Source organism: Lepidochelys olivacea, assembly GCF_965140295.1.
Source record: "Lepidochelys olivacea isolate rLepOli2 genome assembly, chromosome: 15".
Classification (NCBI taxonomy): Eukaryota; Metazoa; Chordata; order Testudines; family Cheloniidae; genus Lepidochelys; species Lepidochelys olivacea.
The window spans coordinates 12,288,737-12,309,961 of NC_140425.1; the positions used below are offsets into that span (position 1 = coordinate 12,288,737).

The 21,225-nt window shown below is 38.6% G+C and overlaps 1 protein-coding gene across 5 annotated transcripts in view; it reads right to left on the minus strand.

The window, feature by feature from the left end:
- The window catches only part of CIT (citron rho-interacting serine/threonine kinase), a 101,645-nt gene that overhangs the window by 28,719 nt on the left and 51,701 nt on the right, over nt 1–21,225 (minus strand). For 4 of the 5 annotated variants that reach the window (XM_084648954.1, XM_084648952.1, XM_084648951.1 and 1 more), the window contains exons 20-24: nt 16,220–16,336; nt 15,623–15,732; nt 12,610–12,784; nt 10,501–10,698; nt 8,110–8,163 (exon numbers count right to left, since the gene is read on the minus strand). In XM_084648954.1, the coding sequence (XP_084505080.1) occupies nt 8,110–8,163; nt 10,501–10,698; nt 12,610–12,784; nt 15,623–15,732; nt 16,220–16,336 (654 nt within the window). The remainder of the gene's footprint in view (nt 1–8,109; nt 8,164–10,500; nt 10,699–12,609; nt 12,785–15,622; nt 15,733–16,219; nt 16,337–21,225) is intronic. The other variant, XM_084648953.1, reaches the window with a different exon arrangement.

A 21,225-nucleotide genomic window follows, 5' to 3' on the forward strand; every position in this document is an offset into this window, starting at 1 on the left:
TAGAGTTCTGTGAAAGAACGTTCTTCACTCCTACAGCCACACCTTGCCGAGCAAATAGACAGATCGTAGCATTTTTGTCCCATTCAAACATGATTTTAATTGCAGATCTTATGAATGGGCATGAGCTTAGCATGGGCAGTCTTTCTTGCTTCTTATAAAAAGCATCTTGAGATACTTTAATTCTGATTTAGCCTAAAAAGGTATAAATATGTTGCAATACAATTTATGATTAATTTGGTGGCACACCCTAGGGGTTAGAACATCAGTTTGAGAGCCAGGAGAGGAGTTCCGGTTCTCTTCCCAGGTCTTCCACTGACTTGCTGTGTCCCTTATGCAAGGCACTTCACCTTGATACCTCAGTTTCCCCATCTCTGAAATGAGGATAATACTTCTCAGAGGTTTTGTAAAATGTAATCTTTAAAATCATTAACGAGAGGTGCTACAGGTGATACTATTTGGAAAGCTGCTGCCTAGAAATTGCTTAATTTACTGTAACTAAAATCATAAGTAGCCAAATTATAACTTATGAAGGAACAGGTGGTATCAAGACAAGAGAGTTATGGATGGCAACATGACGAATATGACAACAGAAAAAGCTTGGCAGCACCACAGATTATAGTAGAAAATTCAGTATTACCATCAATGAAAAGCAAGGATTCAACCAGGTTGACAAAGCCTTGCCTTTATGAACCAGGATTGCCCATTTATTAAACTAGATTGACATCTCATTATGCAAAGTTTGGTTTTTAAAACTATCCCTAAGGTTTAAAAAATATTAATAAACATTGAGTATTTTCACACAACCCTCCAGTGGCTGTGAGTGGAAACCCGTATGAAAAACTCAAGGGGAGATTCTGCAACTACCTGTACTACAAGACCAATGCAATTGGGGGGAAGAGAAATACCTCATACATCTAAGCTGAAACTAGCTTAACAAAAAGAACCACAGATCATCACTTAGCACAGTCTGTGTTAAAATGCCCCAAATAGGTTCAAGAGGCATTTCAGCCCATATGTAAAATGCTAGTGTACGTCAAGGTAATAAAACACCTTATTAAAAACAAAAATTAAGATTCCAGAATATCATCTGATTACATGTTTAGACTTATATGTTCTGGTTTCCCATGCAACAGTCAAGGACTTCAGTATATGTAGTAGAGAGTACAGTTCCTTTTGGCTTTTCTGAGGGGAATGCAACCGTTTCTTTTCGACTACAGGCTCTAAAGCATACTCATGGCAGCCTTTCACCATGATCCTAGATCTAAACCAACAGTACTTGCCTTTTAAACTGTTGGCAAAAAAGACAAACTTAAACTACTCCCTACAGGGTGAAAGGGGGGTTCTGTCAACCATTTGTTTAGGGCCAACTCATAAGGTGATTCATACCCTAAAATGCAACATCACTGTTTTCAGTAGTGTGGCCGTTACTGGAACACTTCTACTGCTCTACCGAAATTAAACATTCTGTCCTGGTATCACTTATATATCATACAAGTTATTTAGGTACCATGATTGCACCACGAGAATATGTCAGTCTCTACATTGTTCAAATGGACACCAACTTAGAAATAAAAAAATAAAAAATAAAAACACTTCTGTCTGAAAATGTAATAACTGAGATTTCTGTTACGTTTCAGACCAGAGAAATTTTTCTTCTATTTCCAGTTTGCTTTCTTTATACATTTGACAGCACCACCAGTCTTGTCAGTTTCATCACCTCCCTTATACAATCAGTCTCACTTACAGTTTGTAAAATACAGGAAAGAGCAAGTGTAAAACTGCAAAACTTGGCAGGACGACTCAGTGGTTGGCGTAGCACTTGAAACAACTTAATTCATTTTCATTCAAACTGACTAAATTTCAAGATGATAGCGTCGTCCCTTCAGGGCGAAATCTAACCTTCCATTATAAGCGTGATTTTTCTCACTTCCCTCAACCTCACCAGAACTAAACCAATCTGCCTGAACTTGGTGATCTTACTCCAAAGCAGAACATTTCTAGAAAGTTTGAGGCAAATCAGACAAAGTACTTGAGAGATGAAGGGTTCAAAAATGGAAGAAATGAGGTGATCTCATTTCTTGAACATTATTTTGGCTCATCCTAACTCCAAAATGGCTTGGCCTACAAATTTCAAATTTATTTTAATCGGTTAGCTTTGGCAAGGAATGCTCTCTCAGACTAGGGTTTTTCTTTCTGCAGATGATATAGAGGAAGCGGAGTTTTGCTGACAGATTTAATTATTAAAATCAGCTTCCATGTACATTATGGGCCCAATACAGAGTTTATAAATTCTACATAGCCGAGAGAGTCACAATGGGAGCAGCAGCCTGAGGGCAACCACATGGGGCAGAGCCCAGATTTGGAATAGTAGATGAGAGACAGCGACACAGGAAGGTGGGAGCCAGTTGTGAGGGAGCGGTCTAGCCTGAAAACCAGGAAGAAGGAAATCATGCAGCAAGTGCAGTTTAGGTTGGACATTAGGAAAAACTTCCTGTCAAGGTGGTTAAGCACTGGAATACATTGTTCAGGGAAGTTGTGGAATCTACATCATTGGAGATTTTTAAGAGCGGGTTAGACAACACCTGTCAGGAATGGTCTAGATAATACTTAGTGCTGCCGTTAAGTGCAGGGGACTTGACTAGATGACCTCTCGAGGTCCCTTCCAGTAGTACAATTCTATAATTCTACGTGAGGAAACACTGGAGGCACAGTCTGATAAAAAGGGAGGTCCAAGTCCATGAAAATTGCAACCTCCACTGAAGTCTTGTTATTGAGAAAGTTCTTGAAGTGATTGTAAAATTAAGGAAATTCCCAGGCAAAAAACTATGTTACACTGGAATTAAATTTGCAAACAGCAATTAAGGGAAGCGCTCTTCAGAGTACATAGTAGTGTCCTTTAAAAACCCAAATGCAATAGAAAACTTCAACATTCAAAGTTAACATTTATCTATTTCATTAAGTAATAGTAGAAAGCATGAAAATGCACTTTCAGGACATCAAGGAAACTTAGCTGTGACACTCTATCACCAGCCACAGAACACCTGGAAGCAAAGAAACAATTCTATCCTCAGACAATACACATCATCACCACATCTGTAATTCTGAAAATTAAGACATGATTCAACTGGACCATGTTAATCTTGTTGAGACAGGCTGTACACTACTGCAGTATTTAAACTGAATGCCTCATTGTCTTTACATTGCTACAATGAACTGCACCTACCTTTATAATACCATACAGATTAACCAGAAAATGACATCTCTTCTATGTAAGTGACCACATTCAGGACAATTCCCACCAAAACATACAATTTAAAATGCAAAGTGCTGCCGTGCTGTGATATTTCACATAGACTCGTAACTGCCATAAATTTCTTCAGGGACTGATCAAAAATTAGGTAGCTCAGATGTCAGGGGCTCAGGGTAGTGGTGTTTAGATTTACATATTTGACAGCCATACATAACTCAAGCCACATTCTCCACAGTTCAACGCTACAGGCAAAGTATGCCAAGAAAGCAGATTTAGGATGTTCTTCACTGCAGACAGCAAACTTCTTCAAACCTCCAACAAGATGTCTCAGACATTCACAGATGCTCCAAACAGGTGTGCAGGGAAGAGGTTTGATGCAGAAAGAAAGAATTAAGATTTTTCGGGTGACCTCAGCAGCACATCAATACAGCTACTTTTTGGGGGTGGAAAAGGTTTTAAGTGCAATCTTAACTTGGAATTTCCAGACTAATGTGTGTGGTTTTTCCCCTTAAAGTTCTGCTCTACTCATCTTTCTCCTTACAATCACCTTGTAGCTAGCAAGAAAGGGTACATGGAAGGAGAAGAAAGCATCCCCCCAAATCCTAGATTAATGGGCAGGCAAGACAAGCACCAGGATCACCATTACTCAGGCATACTTTAGGAGCAGAGGTTGTTTGCCCCACATCCTGGAAACTCACCTACTGCTTACCTTGGGGTTGGGATAATGCCATGGGTCTGAGGCAGCATGACATGCCAGTGCCTGTGTTTCTCTCTGGCACATATTAAGCAAACTTTTTTTTCCCCTCTCTCTTTTTTTTTTTTTTTTTTTTTTTTTTTGAGTGGGGGGCCCAGGGGATCATGCTTGATAATTCCCCTCTTTGCGTTATTTGTATAGAGTGTTCCTTGTGCTTATCCAATCCCTAGCAATTGGGCTGCCTCCCCCAACCACGAGCCTCATCCTCTACAGATGATGTCCGAGAAGGAGCCTTCTCCTTCAAGGCAGCAGCTCCTGGAGACTCTAAAAAGTCCTCCAAACATGTTCTTACAAAACTGTAAAGGTCCAACTTGGGCTACAACTGACCTTTATCCATAATTTTCTACAAAATGAGGATTGGGTTACAACATAGCCAAGCAACTGACAGATTTTTTTATGCATTTAACTCAGTCATACCAAAGTTTTTGCCTGGGCATTAGCCTCATGTTACAGTCTATCATCTTTTGACAGGCAAGATTTCCTTGCTACAGAATGAAGGTTACTGTATATACACCAAAGAGGTAACTTCACTCAAGTGCATAGTCTCACTGAAGTCAGTTCAGAAACAGGACATCTGGTTGAAGTCCACAGGACTACACACGTGAGTAAAGTTACACATGTGCCTAAAGGGTTTGCACGATCTGTGTCTCAGAGTCCAATCCATTCACATGTGTTTACAGGATCAAGCCCTGATAAGGCTAAAGATAACAATAGGAGGTGATGACAAAAAAGTGTAGGTACCATTTTGAAGGTGCATCTGGTTTTATTGGATTATTCTCTGGATAAATGGAGACAATGCACCCAATTACTATATCAAGATCTTCCATTCTGCTTGCCAAAGTAATAAATAAGAATAGCTTGTAATTGAAAGAGCCTGAAGATTCAGATGTTGATTTATATGAAGAATGTACAGGATTTTATGAACTTCACAGTAATTTATATAAGGGGGTCTAATTTTTCTCTAAGTTTTCACAAATATTTTTACTGTCTCTTTACTGAAATTTATATTTATGAAATGCTTACATTACTGCTGAGGCCAACATAACTGTTTTTGTTGTCCAAAATTATTAAACCCATCAGTAAGCCATAATTAAGAGCAAGGTGGCAAAAACACAAACTTCCCTATTTAGTTAAATGCATTTTATTAGTAGAATCCTTCTTACGGTCTTGAAAATATTTGTTATGGAATATGATTTCAAAAGTCACGTTATGCATTTTTGATGTATTGAATCTTTGAAAGCACAGAATTAGACTTTCCCTCTCAGCAGACTTGCTGGGTAAGCTACGGATATGATAAGATATGAGAGAAGTAAAGCAATTTTTGCTGTAATTATGTTATTTCTTATAAGACTGAGAGCAAAGGCTAAGGGAATAGATGGGAGTAGAAAGAGATATACTGAAGTAAACTGATTAACTCAAGCCTGAATCTATCAGAGAGCAATTGAATATGTAGTCCATGCACACAGCAGGGGCACTTCCAGCAAGCACAAAAGGCCTGCAATACAGTCACACGACAACATTCTCTATGCATGAATCCCAAACCATAGTAAATTTTAAAGTACACAATCAGAAGAGTCTGATAGTAACCTGACTTGGTTGGAGGCACGTAAGTGGACTGAAGGCATAAATAAACCAGAACATACATTAGAAGTGTAAGCTTGCTTTGTGTCCAGAAGCTCGGACCTCCAAAGAGTTAAACAACTAGGAGATATCAAAAAAAGTAGATTGTAAGTATCTTTACCTATCATTCTGTACAGCAACTTTTCACTCTACATTATCAAAATCATTCAGTCTTCAGTAATGCATTTTCTCTATAATTCATTTTATTTTCATACTTATATTGCTTTGAACTTGTAAATAATGTAAAACAAATGCAATGGACATTATAAAGTTTGACAGCACAGTGCTTCAAGGAAATTCACTCTTGATGTTCATTCTGAAGGAACATCCCTTATCAGTAGAACCACTAATCCTTACTAGGCTGACTAAAAAGGAATGTGTTTGAATTACAACCCTGATGGATCTTCTTGTTTTTAGTTCAGCACAAATTCTGAACCACTGCATAGGTGCTGGAATTAGGAGTGCTGCCGCACCCCCAGGTTTGACGTGGTTTACAGTTTGGTTCAATGGCTCTCAGCACCCCCACCATAAAAATTGTTCCAGCACCCCTGAACCACTGTGACATAGCCTTGGATGTCTACTAAAAAGTTACGGCTGCATCATAATGGTCATTACTGCAGAACATGGGGTTGAAGCATCAGAAAGAGAAGAATGACAAGAATTCACTGATCTCTCCTTGGTCAATACAAGATTGTGCTGTCATTTCCTCAATTCTTATGAAGAAAAGAGGATAGGGCTGTTAGACATCTTATGACATGAAATGAGAGCTTACGTCTATGGACTATTGAGAGAAGTCTTGAGAACTATACTTTTCATTCTCTTGGGTTGAGAACTGAATGTGGTGGTGGAATTTCTCATTCATTCACTATTCATTCAGTTGCTGTTTGACTAATTTCTTATTGATGGCGATTGGCTGCTGCACAAACCATCCTTCTAAAGGACCTAAGATGAACATTACACTTGCAAATCTTTTAATGTGGCAACTCCAAAGTTCACACTGTTCTTGAAACCACCTGGCACGTTTGGCATCTCCTTGTGCCAGTCCTCACTGTTGGAGATTATTGCCCATTCTTACAAGTCATAGATCAGCCAAATAATGAATTTTGACTTCTTTAAGTTAGCTTGCTGTGCAGAAGAGAGAATTTATGGGAATATCCACAGATTATATGATCTTTGAAGCTGGCCAAATTCAATCATCTGTATCAGTCACTTGCACAGAAAGCTGCTAATTCTGTGCTGACAGCAAGACAGAGAACAAGGGAATGAGAAAAGGAGTATCTAACACTGAAGTAGAAAAAGCAACTGTGGGAATAAGCACTGATAGATAGAAGTGCATATGTGGACCCTCTAGCTCCTTGACGGAGAGAACAGAAGGTATAGATAGTCTGAATTTCTTTTGGAAGAGGTTAAGCCACAGCAAATTAAGACTAGGCCTTACTTAATTATTCATTTCTTCAAATCAGTGTACACCGGAAACAGAGTAAAAAAATTTCCTGGCCCTAAGGAACAAGGACTACAGATTTGGGAGGTTACAAAAAAAAGAAAATTCTGAAAGATGTTCTTGAAAAAAGGCATTTTCTTTCTATCTTGGGTTTTCCTACAACACCTATGACTATGCAATCAAAGCATGGTGGAAAATTAACTTTGTGGAGAGGCCACTGAGTATGAAAGAGGAACACACATGACAGAGGTAAGGAGCAATTAGGTCCAGCTAATGGAGGAGGGATTAAAAAGACTGAAGAGACCTGCCTCCAATTATTACACACAAGGTGGTGGTCAGTGTTGACACTTCTAGAATTTGTGTGTCATTGAAAGATCGATGTCATCATGGTCCACATAGCACCATAAAGAAATAAGCAAAAAGAGTGGAGATCTGGGAAAACATTTAACAATAAGGAACACATAATCTAGGACATCTGTCCCGTATGAATGAAATGAATGAAAAAACATATCAAAAGATCTCTCAGGAAACAGAATGTGCAAGTTAAGAACCTAAATGAGTTCTCTTTGAACAAGAGATTATGTAACAATGTATTGTTCAGAAGCACAGGACTTCTTTTCCCTTCAGACAGAGTTAAAGCCCTCCTTAAAACCCAGATTGGCAAGATAGCGCCTTCACTCTGGCCTAGATCTATAATACAGCTCAGGATTTGGACAGGGAGACTTTTCCCTTCCCTTATAAAAGGAAAAATTCTATATCCCACAATTTTTGCAGCTGCTACACCATTCTTACTAGCTGCACTGCAATGAGATATTTGAATGGACTTCCTTCTCCAAAAAGATGAAGGACAGTTTCAATTTTAAATCAGAATAAAACCTCTAAATTGAGGCCTAAAAGAAATCAGATCCAATCAGGCTATCTCCTGCTAACTCCTTGAAGCCAGAAGCCAATGTCAGGAACAATTGTCATCAAGGAGTAAATGAGTTTGTTTCCTTCCTTATCCTTAATTTCAAAATAATTCAATGATCTGTATTTAATACTCACTGTGCAGCTATTACGAAGGGCTTCAAATTTACGCTGGATTTCATCTCTATGTGCCTAAAGGAGGTAAGAAGTTAATCATCAATTTTTCATACATTAGAATTAGAATCCAACAGCTGTTGCTAAATAAACTGCAGAACAATCTATCAGCAAGCAAAGTTTGGAAGACAGATGTTGCAGGCTATGAAAGCACTCTGTAGTGGCAAAGAATTGATTAAGTCACATCCTACTTAATCAAAGCACGCACATGCTCCCAATTCTGAGCTACTTTAGCAAAATGTACAACAAACTGGATGATGCAAAACATTCCATCTTAAGTGGTCTCCAAGGTAAGTGACCATTTAATGTTAAGTGTGTACCATCTTCACTTAATATCTTAAGTATTTGAGTAGTTTGTTTTTACTTCCACATTTGGATTAATACTGCATGGAACATGTTTTTAATACTACATATATTTTAATGATCGCAAAGACAAGTCTACAATGAAGCACTACGTACGCTTCCGCAAACTGCTCTGCCAATCTACCTCTACCCTTCCCCGAGGAACTCCTGTTTAGTCCTAAGACTCTCCCAAACTGTGACGAAACTAAATAATTATTTCTTTGGAAGATGGAATCCGAAGTATAAAAAGCTGCAAAGCATTTTTAAAGAGTGAAATAATGCATGCATCGTTTTACTTCCTTATTAACAAGCAAAGCATGATAAAGCAAAGTTCATGTTTCAGCCTCAGGGCCTCTCTCAAGATTCACTCAGACTGTCAAACTGATTTAAGTTGTGACTAATATTATATGCAAATTCAGGCCTTAACAGATGAAAGGCTAGTGCACTAGCATATCCGATCACCTTTCAAGACATTTTCCTTATAGCCAAGAGACTCAATAGGAAAAGTTGTTCAGCAGAAGTCCAATGTGATAACTAAAACGTTATCTTACCAGAACAGGCAATGCAAAAAAGACCCTTAAAACAAAATATCTCCCAACCCATTAAACTGGAGTAAAGTGACATGGAGGTGCCAGATTGGAATCTTATGACATCTGGTACAAAAGCACTACCATTTCACCAGAACAGCTGTGGTAATATCTGCCTGAGAAAGCACAGATCACACACATGCATCTGTTTCGTTGGTGTGGTAGGAAGACCTAGCAAACCATTTGTTCGCATGGCAGCTAACAACTCTGCCAAATTTTCAAATTTCAGTGGGACCATCTCATTTTTGAGCAAAAAGAACTGCTTTGTATTTGAGATGAACTGCTGCCGTGACCTATTCAGTTACTGTAAGTCATTCATGTTGCTGTTGCATTTTCCCAGCATCTATTACCCAGCATCTACCAGTTTAGAACAATTCTGAGTGAATGACCTCCCTTCTCACTCCTGGGATATCCAACAGCACTGGTGTGCACACACACACACACACAAACACACACAAACGCACGCACACACCAGTCTTCAGCTGAACCCCAATCCCATCTGAATAGTGGTAATGGCAGGAATAAGGACTCAATGAGATTCCCTTTTATCAGATTCCATTGGGGCAACAGACTATTTCCAGTACTCTAAAATAACTGGATTTGAAGGTCATTGAAGACTGATACTTCGATGAGTGATAGCCGGCAGCTCAAGTAGGAGGTCAGTTATTTCTTTGCCTCCCACAGCATTAGCAAGCCTTTGCAAAGCAAACATTATTTAAAATCCAACAGTTTAAAAGCATCTTTTTGTACTCAAAGTAGCAACCAGCAGCATATAATTTAATGTTCCGTTCACTGGGCAGGGAAAATCTTTCCCCTACACCAACCGCTGCTGAAGTTTGTGTCATTCACACACCTCACAAGAGACTGCAAGATCTAAAAGTAGCAATTCTTTATGGAACAGCCTTTGGAATAAAATTAGAGAAGCAACAACAGTATTTGTCTGATTTTTTTAAAAGGATAGCAGAGTTGGCTAACTTATTATAGAGAAAATACCAGAACATTTGCAATCACATTCCTTTTGAAACAGCACTACTTTCAAAGGTCATACATGAATTTAGAATTAAAAAAAAACAGCACAAAGTCAAAGTCCTACAGTAGGAATAATTTAGTGTGGAGCTTTTAGCTTATCAAGTAAACTGATGATATTTTCACTAATAGCCAATCAGTTTTTGCACAAGTGGACAACAAACAACAAGCATATGTATGTTTTGAGAGACAAAGAACTCTGACATTTTAGCCATCCCTGTGCCTTCCTCAATCCAAGGCACATTTCATATGTTGCACTGCAAAATTAAAAACATAAAAAATTTAAGTTAGGACAACCTCAAAGCTAATAACTTAAGACACTTATTATGAAGCATGCATCAATGTTCTGTCAGATCTGCAGGTACAGTTCGCAATACCAATCCAGAAGTATAGGACTCACCGTGAGAGCCTGAATCTCCTCCTCTGCCTCAGCTGTAGTCTCCTCTAGTTCAGTTTTAGCCTCACGGAGCTGATTCTCTAGGGCTGATCGTGCAGCTTGAAGCCCTGAAATCTGAGATTCTCTTTCCTGGAGAGTCAGCTGCAATTCTGTTAATTGTCGTTTCAGTTCCAGCTTTTGTTCTTCATGCTCTAAGCTAACCTGGAGAGAAACATCAGCAGCTGAATAGGAGTTACTAATAAGGAAATAGAGAGTACAGCTGCTATATTTGTTCATTTCAAACTAGAGACCTGCCCTAGAATTGCACTCTGGGATTGCATGGCAACACTCCAGTCTAATGTCAGATTTGGATGGATTGGTTAAAAATCAGACCTGAAGGTAACTATCCCAAGGATGCTGCTTCATCCATCACTTGAAAAACACTCACTGGGTTTGAAATGGTTCAAAAATAAAACTATATTGTGTTCTGAAATGAAAACTAGGATTTAAGAGTAATGCCAGCTATGTTGTAAATACGTATCAAATGTTGATATAGATAATTGTGACAATATGAAAGTTAAAGTATAATTTGTGCGATTATCTTCCATAGTTGCAAGTTAATATACTGCATTTGAGGCTCTGTAAGAAGAAACTATCAATATTACTTTGACTCTATAAGAAATGTCTTTATATACTGTTCAATTACTTTCATATTTAAACTTCCCTTCAGATTCTTGTTACAGACAGATCTATCTCCTACACTGATGCAACATCTTGGCAGATCCCATTTACCATAGCAGAGTGGAGAAAATAGTTTAAAGAAAAAGTTCCAGTTTAGCTTTCTGATGCCTGACTCCTCATGTTATTGCAAGTGAATCTGCCCATAATATTGCAGATGTGTGAAAAATAGGCCTGCCAGAAGACCTTGCACTGATGTCTAGCAATTTCTGGCTAATTAAAGGAATGACATTGGACATCCCAAATGTCTTAGCCAGAGTAGAGATTTTGGTTTTTATTGAGAATTAGAGGAGGGACAGCAAGGAAGGAAAAAGGATATTATCCAGGAAATCACAGAACTTGAAGGGAGCTCAATAGGTCATCTAGTCCAGTCCCCTGCACTCATGGCAGGACTAAGTATTATCTAGACCATCCCTGACAGGTGTTTGTCCAACATGCTCTTAAAAATCCCCAATGATGAGATTCCACAGCCTCCCTAGGCAATTTATTCCAGTGCTTAACCACCCTGACAGGAAGTTTTACTTCATGTCCAACCTAAACCTCCCTTGCTGCAATTTAAGCCCATTGCTTCTTGTCCTAGCTTCAGAGGTTAAGAAGAAAAATTTTTCTCCCTCCTCCTTATAACAACCTTTTGTGTACTTGAAAACTGTTGTCTCCTCTTCTGTTCTCCAGACTAAACAAACCCCATTTTTTTTTCAATCTTCCCTCATAGGTCATGTTTTCTAGACCTTTCATCATTTTTCAAAAAGAAAAGGAGGACTTGTGGCACCTTAGAGACTAACAAATTTATTTGAGCATAAGCTACAGCTCACGAAAGCTTACACTCAGATAAATTTGTTAGTCTCTAAGGTGCCACAAGTCCTCCTTTTCTTTTTGCGAATACAGACTAACACGGCTGTTACTCTGAAATTAATCATTTTTGTTACTCTTCTCTGGAATTAGGTGGAACTCTGGAAATAGGTGGTTCCAACCTATTTCTGCCTGTCTGCCCTTTTTATTTCAAAATAATATAAAAACCTGATTCTTCTAGTCTGCAACTAAAAATAAATGAATTATCCAGCTAAGTATATATACTGTGCCCATCACCATTATATCTGGGCACTATTAAAGGATGTTGTACAAAAGGATGAAAATAAATATAGTTCTAAGAAAGCAAGCTGATCTAGAAACTCAGACTCTACCACTATAACAAAAACCCAAAATAGTCATGCTCAACTCCTTCCAGCAAGCAATACATTTCCACTGTTACAGAAATGGAGCAAAAATTGGGTCATTCAGCTCAAGTCATGATCCTGCAGTGCTGAACAGTAAAACTACTTAATTTTAATTCTCACTGTACTCCTTGAAATGGGATACACCCAAGTACATCAGCCTGCAAAAGGATTAAATTTTCACCTCTCGCAGTCTAGTCTCTAACTCCAACAGACGGTTCTTGTCAGTATGGTCCTGAAGACTGATCTTCTCCAATTGCTCTTCTAGTTTTCGGTTCTGGGCCTCTAACTTCCCAGCCTGTGTTTCCAGGTAGAACTTCTGCTGTCTGAGCTCTGAGATCATCTCCTCCTGGGCTTTCCTGATAGGAAAATACATAGCGAGGGAAGACATAATCAAGCTATATTTTGATCATGTAGTTTCATTGGTATAAAAGTTTCCTGGTAAGCAGAATGTGATCACATCAAAATTAGCTCTTCCTATTTTAAATTTCACAGCCCCTTTATGGAAAAAATAAGGTCTCTTATGTTGGCTTCCGCACAGATTCCCACATCGGTGATTAAACCAAGTACGTGCTTCGAGTAGCTCAGATATCATGGTTTTGTAGGCTGTGCATCTGTTTGTACATGGAGAAAGATGAACACCAAACCTTGGAAACCTACAGGAATGTCTGATCTACAGCTCATTCTAAGCTGTCACCCTTTTCCTTGTCATTTGTTTTTCCGTTTGGAAAAAAAATGGTTCAATGAATGCTGGAAGCAGGAACTTCCATATGAAAGATCAGAGGAACTGCAACTGGCTTCCTTGCATACAGATTAGTTCTGGATTTTGGAAACTTGCTAGGAGCCCAATCTGGCCAACACTTTAGCAAACTTTTGCCCTGATTGAAACCCTGATGTATGCACTGAACACACAATTACTTATTCACAGAGCTTACAAATATTAATGAACTCATATGCAGAAAAATACGGTGAGATAGGTACTATTATCTTTCTCCCAGAGACATTACGTGGGATCACATAGCAGAGCTAGAAATAGAACCCAGGTCTTCTGAGTCACAGTCCTGTGCTTTGATAAGAACAAAATCATCCTTCCCCTTTTTTAACCTCCTTCAACTGATTACTGGCAGCCAGAACTATCCAAATAGCCTGGGCATCAGTAGAACAAATGACTCCACCTTCTTCAGAACCAATCATTCATTTTTTTAGTTTCTGATAGAACAAAGGCTAGTTGGATTCCACAGTTCCTTGAAGGCTCTAATTGCTAACTGTCCACATCAATAATGCTCAGTTTTGTAATAGCTTTTGTGGATTCAAATATGGTTCAATTATAGATTTACATGCCTTTTCACAGATCAGAGTAATGCAGTAGGGTTTGCTAGTTATATCTATAAGATCTACAGGCACTGCTCAGAAAGAACTCACTTCTCTTAATGACTAAGATGACGCACTCCAAACATGGGGCACGATTACTGACTTGCCAAAGCAATTTGTTTGCCACTCCCTCCCGACATATGAATATTTAACATAAGTCACAATGGGTAGAACTCTTTTTTTTAGGCATCATTATATTTCTTCCTCTGCCTTTTGACTTTAGTCTGGTGTCCTCCTTCCAGAGGATGCATCTAGTCCAGCTTAATGGTGCTTTCAGTAGTAGACTTTCAAAGCTTTTTATGCAACCTCTTTTCAGAATTGCATTATTTGTAATTTTATTATTAAATTATTACAATGCCCATCCTTATAGCATCCAGCCACCAGTATATCTTATGATTTAATATCCATAAGAGTTCCAAAGTGTCTTGATTAAGTTTCTCCAACTCTTATATGTTGGCAAATGTCTCCATTTTTCATAGCCATAGAGCAAGGAAGAAATCATTACAGCATGGCAGACATGGAACTTTGGTCTCACATATGACAACCATGCTGGTTCCAAAGTTAATATTTCAGTTGGTAAAATACCCTTTTTGATTCTGGTAAACATTTCTTTAGTCAGCAAGAACAGCATTTCAAGAGAAGCGAAAGCTATTACCACACTGAGTTCAAGACCACTGAATGATGCTAGGTCTTACATATGCTTTCCCATGTATGACCTGGTAGATTACTTCTGTATTCTTCAGATTAACGATGTTATGGTTTTAGCAGCCTCTACAAACTTTTTGGATGATTAACTAGAGTGCATATAACTAGAGTATAATCATCTGCATAAAGCAACTCATATAACTTTAACAATTACTTTTGTGGAAGATTTCAGTCTGCTCAGGTTGAAGAGCTTGACAGAAGTTTGAAATGTAATAAAAATTCCTGGCTTTACATCTCTGTTGGTACAATCAATCACCGCTAAGAGTTCAGAGATTCTATGCCAAAACCCATCCTTGCTTGACTTCACAAATGGATCTAACCAACTGCTGTCCACTGAGATTATACCCAGCATTCCACTATGCAGCTGACAGTCTGCACATATGTCTCCAGACAGCCAAACTGTGATATGTCTAATATCTCACTGATAGGCATCAGGATCAGAAATAAGCAATCAGGATTAAAGAATCACTTCGATCTTAAGGATAGGGCCCCTCTACCTTTTTTTTTTTTTTTTTTTTAAACTGAAACAGGCAGAGATAACACCAATACCTCATATTTATAATCAACATTTAAAAACATGAAGGAAAATTCCTAAACCAATATTCACTTTTCTTAGATGTCTTGGCAGCTGTTGGGAGCAGGATGGAAGCTTTTGTGAAGAAAGGATATTTAACATTTTCTTCTCATCTTTGAGTGTCAAATAATTATAATAAGGCTTTGAATTTCAATGAATAATGGCCACCAGAAGCAGATGTGATCAAGTCCTAAACACCAGAAGCAAAAGGAATACTAATTTTTATATATCTCCACAACTGGAACAGCATTGGAATTACTGCTTCTCCAGAACTGTTTCAGACATTTAAAAATGTTAGAATTTTTCTACAGAACCTATATATTTTGAAAAATTGCATGCAGCAAAACAAGGGACAGCAACAGCCTCATGAAATGATCCAAAACAAATGCAACAATAAGGACCAATAAAACTTAACAGATATGATAGGGGAAATATTGAGCAAACTATAGTTTCTTGTTAGAGAAATAATATGTTTGGAGAATAGGTCTTATTGAGCTCACACCGGGGCTTGTAAATGCAAGAATGCTATAGCAGTTCCTTTACTTACATGTTTCTCTGTGTAAAAAGGCTGCTATTTGCTGCCAGTTTATTAGCCTCAGACAATTCCACTATTCTCTGCTCCAGTGACCTTATCTTCGAATCCATGGCATTGATCATCTGAAACAGAGCAGTCTGCCTTTGAGATCATGGGATGAAAGTTAGTGACTACAGCAAGGGGGCATTTAAAAATCACTTCTAGAAACTTCATTCAGAAACAAGATATCGGACTGCGTGGACAAGACAACAAAGAAGCAACCACATATTCAGATGTTACATCTGTTACATCAATCTATAACTGCTTTCCAGTCTCTTCCAGACCAAGAGCAAGCAGCTCCCACGTGAACCATGTACTGGACTGCCAGGTAGTAACATACTAGGCATGGATGACTTTCTTGAAAGGGAATGTTCTTGGAGACATCATGAATTAAAAGGACAGCTATCAAAACAAAACAAAACACCACACGCACACCTCTCCCACCCCCAAGAAGCCTCCAGCAACAAGACCCTTTGCAGCAACAGATCTTTATTTTAGGAACATCCCTGGGTAAGAGACTTAAAATGGCTACTCTTAAAATGTTTCAGTTTCTGATTCAGTTACACCTACCGCCTTCTGCTCAGCCAGAATTTTGCATTTCTCATGTGCTTCTTCTTCATGTCTTCGCAGCATATTCTCAAGTGCTTCCTTATCAGCAAGATCTTTCTTCATCTGAGCATCCAGCACCTGAAGTAAACAAAACAAATTTCCTCACTTTGAACCTGTTTCATTAGTCAAAGGGCAGTCAGAAAGAAAGCCACCAGGGAAGGGTTACGTTCAATGAAGAGGCTTGATCACTTCCTAAGGAAAACTAGATGAGATGGCAGGAAATGCTGGGGACAGCAAGCTTTGAGAGGACTACTCAGGTGTAAGAAATGGTTGAGTTTAATGAGTAAAAGGAGTTATGGAAAGGCTATGGGCTGTTATTGTTTTTTAAACAGTCTTTCATTATTAGTGCTCATGAAATATGCCAGTTTGACATACATGGAAAATTAATTCCTCTATTCACAGAGGAAGTATGGCACAGAAAAGTAGCAATGCAAGCTCCTTTTCATTACCTCACTGATGTGCCTCAACATTGACCTGTAAGAACCACATGTAGGTATGAGAGAGTAATTCAGCCTCCATGACTACTTTAATCCTTTGCCTCTCTGCCGAGACATATAACAAGGGTACCAAGTAAGGTGGTAACCTGAGAGATACCAACACTTGTTCACTAGGAAGTGGACTGAAACAACTCTGTCATAAATATAAAGGGAAGGGTAAACCCCTTTGAAATCCCTCCTGGCCAGGGGAAAGCTCCTCTCACCTGTAAAGGGTTAAGAAGCTAAAGGTAACCTCGCTGGCACCTGACCAAAATGACCAATGAGGAGACAAGATACTTTCAAAAGCTGGGAGGAGGGAGAGAAACAAAGGGTCTGTGTCTGTCTGTATGCTGGGTCTTTGCTGGGGATAGACCAGGAATGGAGTCTTAGAACTTTTAGTAAGTAATCTAGCTAGGTATGTGTTAGATTATGATTTCTTTAAATGGCTGAGAAAAGAATTGTGCTGAATAGAATAACTATTTCTGTCTATGTATCTTTTTTGTAACTTAAGGTTTTGCCTAGAGGGGTTCTCTATGTTTTTGAATCTAATTACCCTGTAAGATATCTACCATCCTGATTTTACAGGGGGGATTTCTTTATTTCTATTTACTTCTATTTTTTATTAAAAGGCTTCTTGTAAAAAACTGAATGCTTTTTCATTGTTCTCAGATCCAAGGGTTTGGGTCTGTGGTCACCTATGCAAATTGGTGAGGCTTTTTATCCAACATTTCCCAGGAAAGGGGGGGGTACAAGTGTTGGGAGGATTGTTCATTGTTCTTAAGATCCAAGGATCTGGGTCTGTAGTCACCTAGGCAAATTGGTGAGGCTTTTTACCAAACCTTGTCCAGGAAGTGGGGTGCAAGGTTTTGGGAAGTATTTTGGGGGGAAGGACGCGTCCAAACAGCTCTTCCCCAGTAACCAGTATTAGTTTGGTGGTGGTAGCGGCCAGTCCAAGGACAACGGGTGGAATATTTTGTACCTTGGGGAAGTTTTGACCTAAGCTGGTAAAGATAAGCTTAGGAGGTTTTTCATGCAGGTCCCCACATCTGTACCCTAGAGTTCAGAGTGGGGGAGGAACCTTGACATGGTGGCACAGTGGTGGGATTAACCTGAAATCATTTTGAGATCCAGTTGAGATTTTTTGAACTAGAAATACAGATTTTAAAAAGGAAATTTTTTTTTCCTTTGGAAAGGAAGTCCAGAAAGCAGCTGAAACTGAAAGCAGCTTGGTTTTTCTCTGCTTTGTGGCCAAGCAGAGACAAAAGGGGATTATCTTTGTGAATTGCAGGTTTTCTTTGCCTGGAGGCAGGGTACTTAACTCCTGCAGGGAAATTCACAGTCTTCCAACCCAGAGTTGTTTTTTTTTCTTTTCTTCCTAAAAGTAAATAGGGGGTGTGTGTTCTACCCATTTGCCTGGAGACAAAAGTGTCAAGGTTCCCCCCCCTTTCCTGGGAAATGTTGGATAAAAAGCCTCACCAATTTGCATAGGTGACCACAGACCCAAACCCTTGGATCTGAGAACAATGAAAAAGCATTCAGTTTTTTACAAGAAGACTTTTAATAAAAAATAGAAGTAAATAGAAATAAAGAAATCCCCCCTGTAAAATCAGGATGGTAGATATCTTACAGGGTAATTAGATTCAAAAACATAGAGAACCCCTCTAGGCAAAACCTTAAGTTACAAAAAAGATACATAGACAGAAATAGTTATTCTATTCAGCACAATTCTTTTCTCAGCCATTTAAAGAAATCATAATCTAACACATACCTAGCTAGATTACTTACTAAAAGTTCTAAGACTCCATTCCTGGTCTATCCCCGGCAAAGACCCAGCATACAGACAGACACAGACCCTTTGTTTCTCTCCCTCCTCCCAGCTTTTGAAAGTATCTTGTCTCCTCATTGGTCATTTTGGTCAGGTGCCAGCGAGGTTACCTTTAGCTTCTTAACCCTTTACAGGTGAGAGGAGCTTTCCCCTGGCCAGGAGGGATTTCAAAGGGGTTTACCCTTCCCTTTATATTTATGACAAACTCCTTTTGGCTTTTGTAGATTTTTTTTTTAATTAATACTGCAGATATGTCCACAGTTTTGGATTTTAAATAAACTGAAATAATAAAATAAATTAGGGCTGTCGATTAATCGCAGTTAACTCATGCGATTAACTTGAAAAAATTAATCGTGATTAATCACGCTGTTAAACAGAATACCAATTGAAAATTTTAAAATATATTTGGATGTTTTTCAACATTTTCAAATATATTGATTTCTATTACAACACAGAATACGAAGTGTACAGTGCTCACTTTATATTATTTTTTATTACAAATATTTGCACTCTAAAATGATAGCAAAAGAAATACTGTTTTTCAATTCATCTCATGCAAGTACTGTAGTGCAATCTGTTTATCCTGAAAGTGTAACTTACAAATGTGGATTTTTTTTATATATAACTGCACTCAAAAACAAAACAATGTAAAACTTTAGAGCCTACAAGTCCACTCAATCCTACTTCTTGTTCAGCCAAGTTTGTTTACATTTACGGGAGATAATGATGCATGCTGCTTATTTACGATGTTACCTGAAAGTGAGAACAGGCATTCGCATAGCACTTTTGCAGCCAGTGTTGCAAGGTATTTACGTGCCAGATATGATAAACATTCGTATGCCCCTTCATGCTTCTGCCACCATTCCAGAGGACATGCTTCCATGCTGATGATGCTTGTTAAAAAAACCAATGCGTTAATTAAATTTGTGACTGAACTCCTTGGGGACGAATTGCATGTCTCCTGTTCTGTTCTACCCGCATTCTTTCATATATTTCATGTTATAGCAGTCTCGGATGATGACCCAGCACATGTTCATTTTAAGAACACTTCCACAGCAGATTTGACAAAATGCAAAGAGGGTACCAATGTGAAATTTCTAAAAATTGCTACAGCACTCGAACCAAGGTTTAAGAATCTGAAGTGCCATCCAAAATTTGAGAGGGACAAGGTGTGGAGCATACTTTCAGAAGTCTTAAAAGACCAACACTCAGATGCAGAAACTACAGAACCCGAACCACCAAAAAAGAAAATCAACCTTCTGCTGATGGCATCTGACTCAGATGATGAAAATGAACATGCGTCCGTCCGCTCTGCTTTGGATCGTTATCGAGCAGAACCCGTCATCAGCATGGATGCATGTTCTCTGGAATGGTGGTTGAAGCATAAAGGGACATATGAATCTTTAGCGCATCTGGCACATAAATATCTTGCAATGCCGGCTACAACAATGACATGTGAACGCCTTTTCTCACTTTCACATGACACTGTAAACAAGAAGTGGGCAGCATTATCTCCTGCAAACTGTAACCAAACTTGTTTGTCTGAGCAATTTGCTGAAGTAGGACTGAGTGGACTTGTCAGCTCTAAAGTTTTACATCGTTTTATTTTTGAATGAAGGTTTTTTTGTACACAATTCTATATTTGTAAGTTCAACTTTCATGATAAAGAGATTGCACTACAGTACTTCCAATAGGGGAATTGAAAAATACCATTTATTTTGTTATTTACAGAGCAAATATTTGTCATAAAAAATATAAAGTATTTATTTGTATTCTGTGTTGTAATTGAAATAAATTTTTGAAAATGTAGAAAACATCCAAAAATATTTAAATAAATGGTATTCTATTAGTTTAACAGTACAATTATTTTTTTAAAATTGCTTGACAGCCCTAAACTAAATATGTAAAAGGAACTTAAGAGCTTTCATAGTACTATGAGTTTCAGTGACTACAGATCTGAATTCAAATCAGTAACGTAGCCATGAAAGGACTAGGAGGACTGGACTTGATGGACTACTGTTGCAGCGATGGTTGGACTCAAAGAACCAACTGACATTTTGATCCCGTTCTAATTCTTCTGTCCTGTCACAACTCCAGTGTTTCTCAGATATCTCCTCTTGGAAGAACCACCATTTCAAACTCACTCTCCCCCTCTCCAAAACTGAATTTGTCCCTCCGTCTAGTTCCTTCCCTACATCTTCCTTCCTAATCTTACTCCATTCACTAGCTCCACTGTTAACTCCACTATCTTTAGTGCCTCCCATGCTCATAATCTTCAACCTTTCTCTCTCTTCCTCTCCCAAGTCCAGGTTCTCATTATAGCTTTTCCTCCCATTACTATTATTTCTGCTCCAAATACATGCTTCCCACACCTCCTAAATCCCTTCACTGGCATCCCAACTCATTTACCAAAGCCCACATAATCTTGCCCCATTTATACCTTGGCTCTCATTTCCCTTCACTGCTCCCTCCCATTCTTTGCACTCTTTCCAATCCTTTCACCTTACCACTTCTTTGGTCTCCTTTCTAACATCCAACTCTTGGTTTCATGCCTTGAAAAGTATGCTTGTTCCAATTTGCCATGCACCCTCCACTACTCAGTGTTTTCTTTCAAGAAATTCCTCCTCTCTTTTTAACAGCATCATAGCCTCTCTCTCCGGGACAGT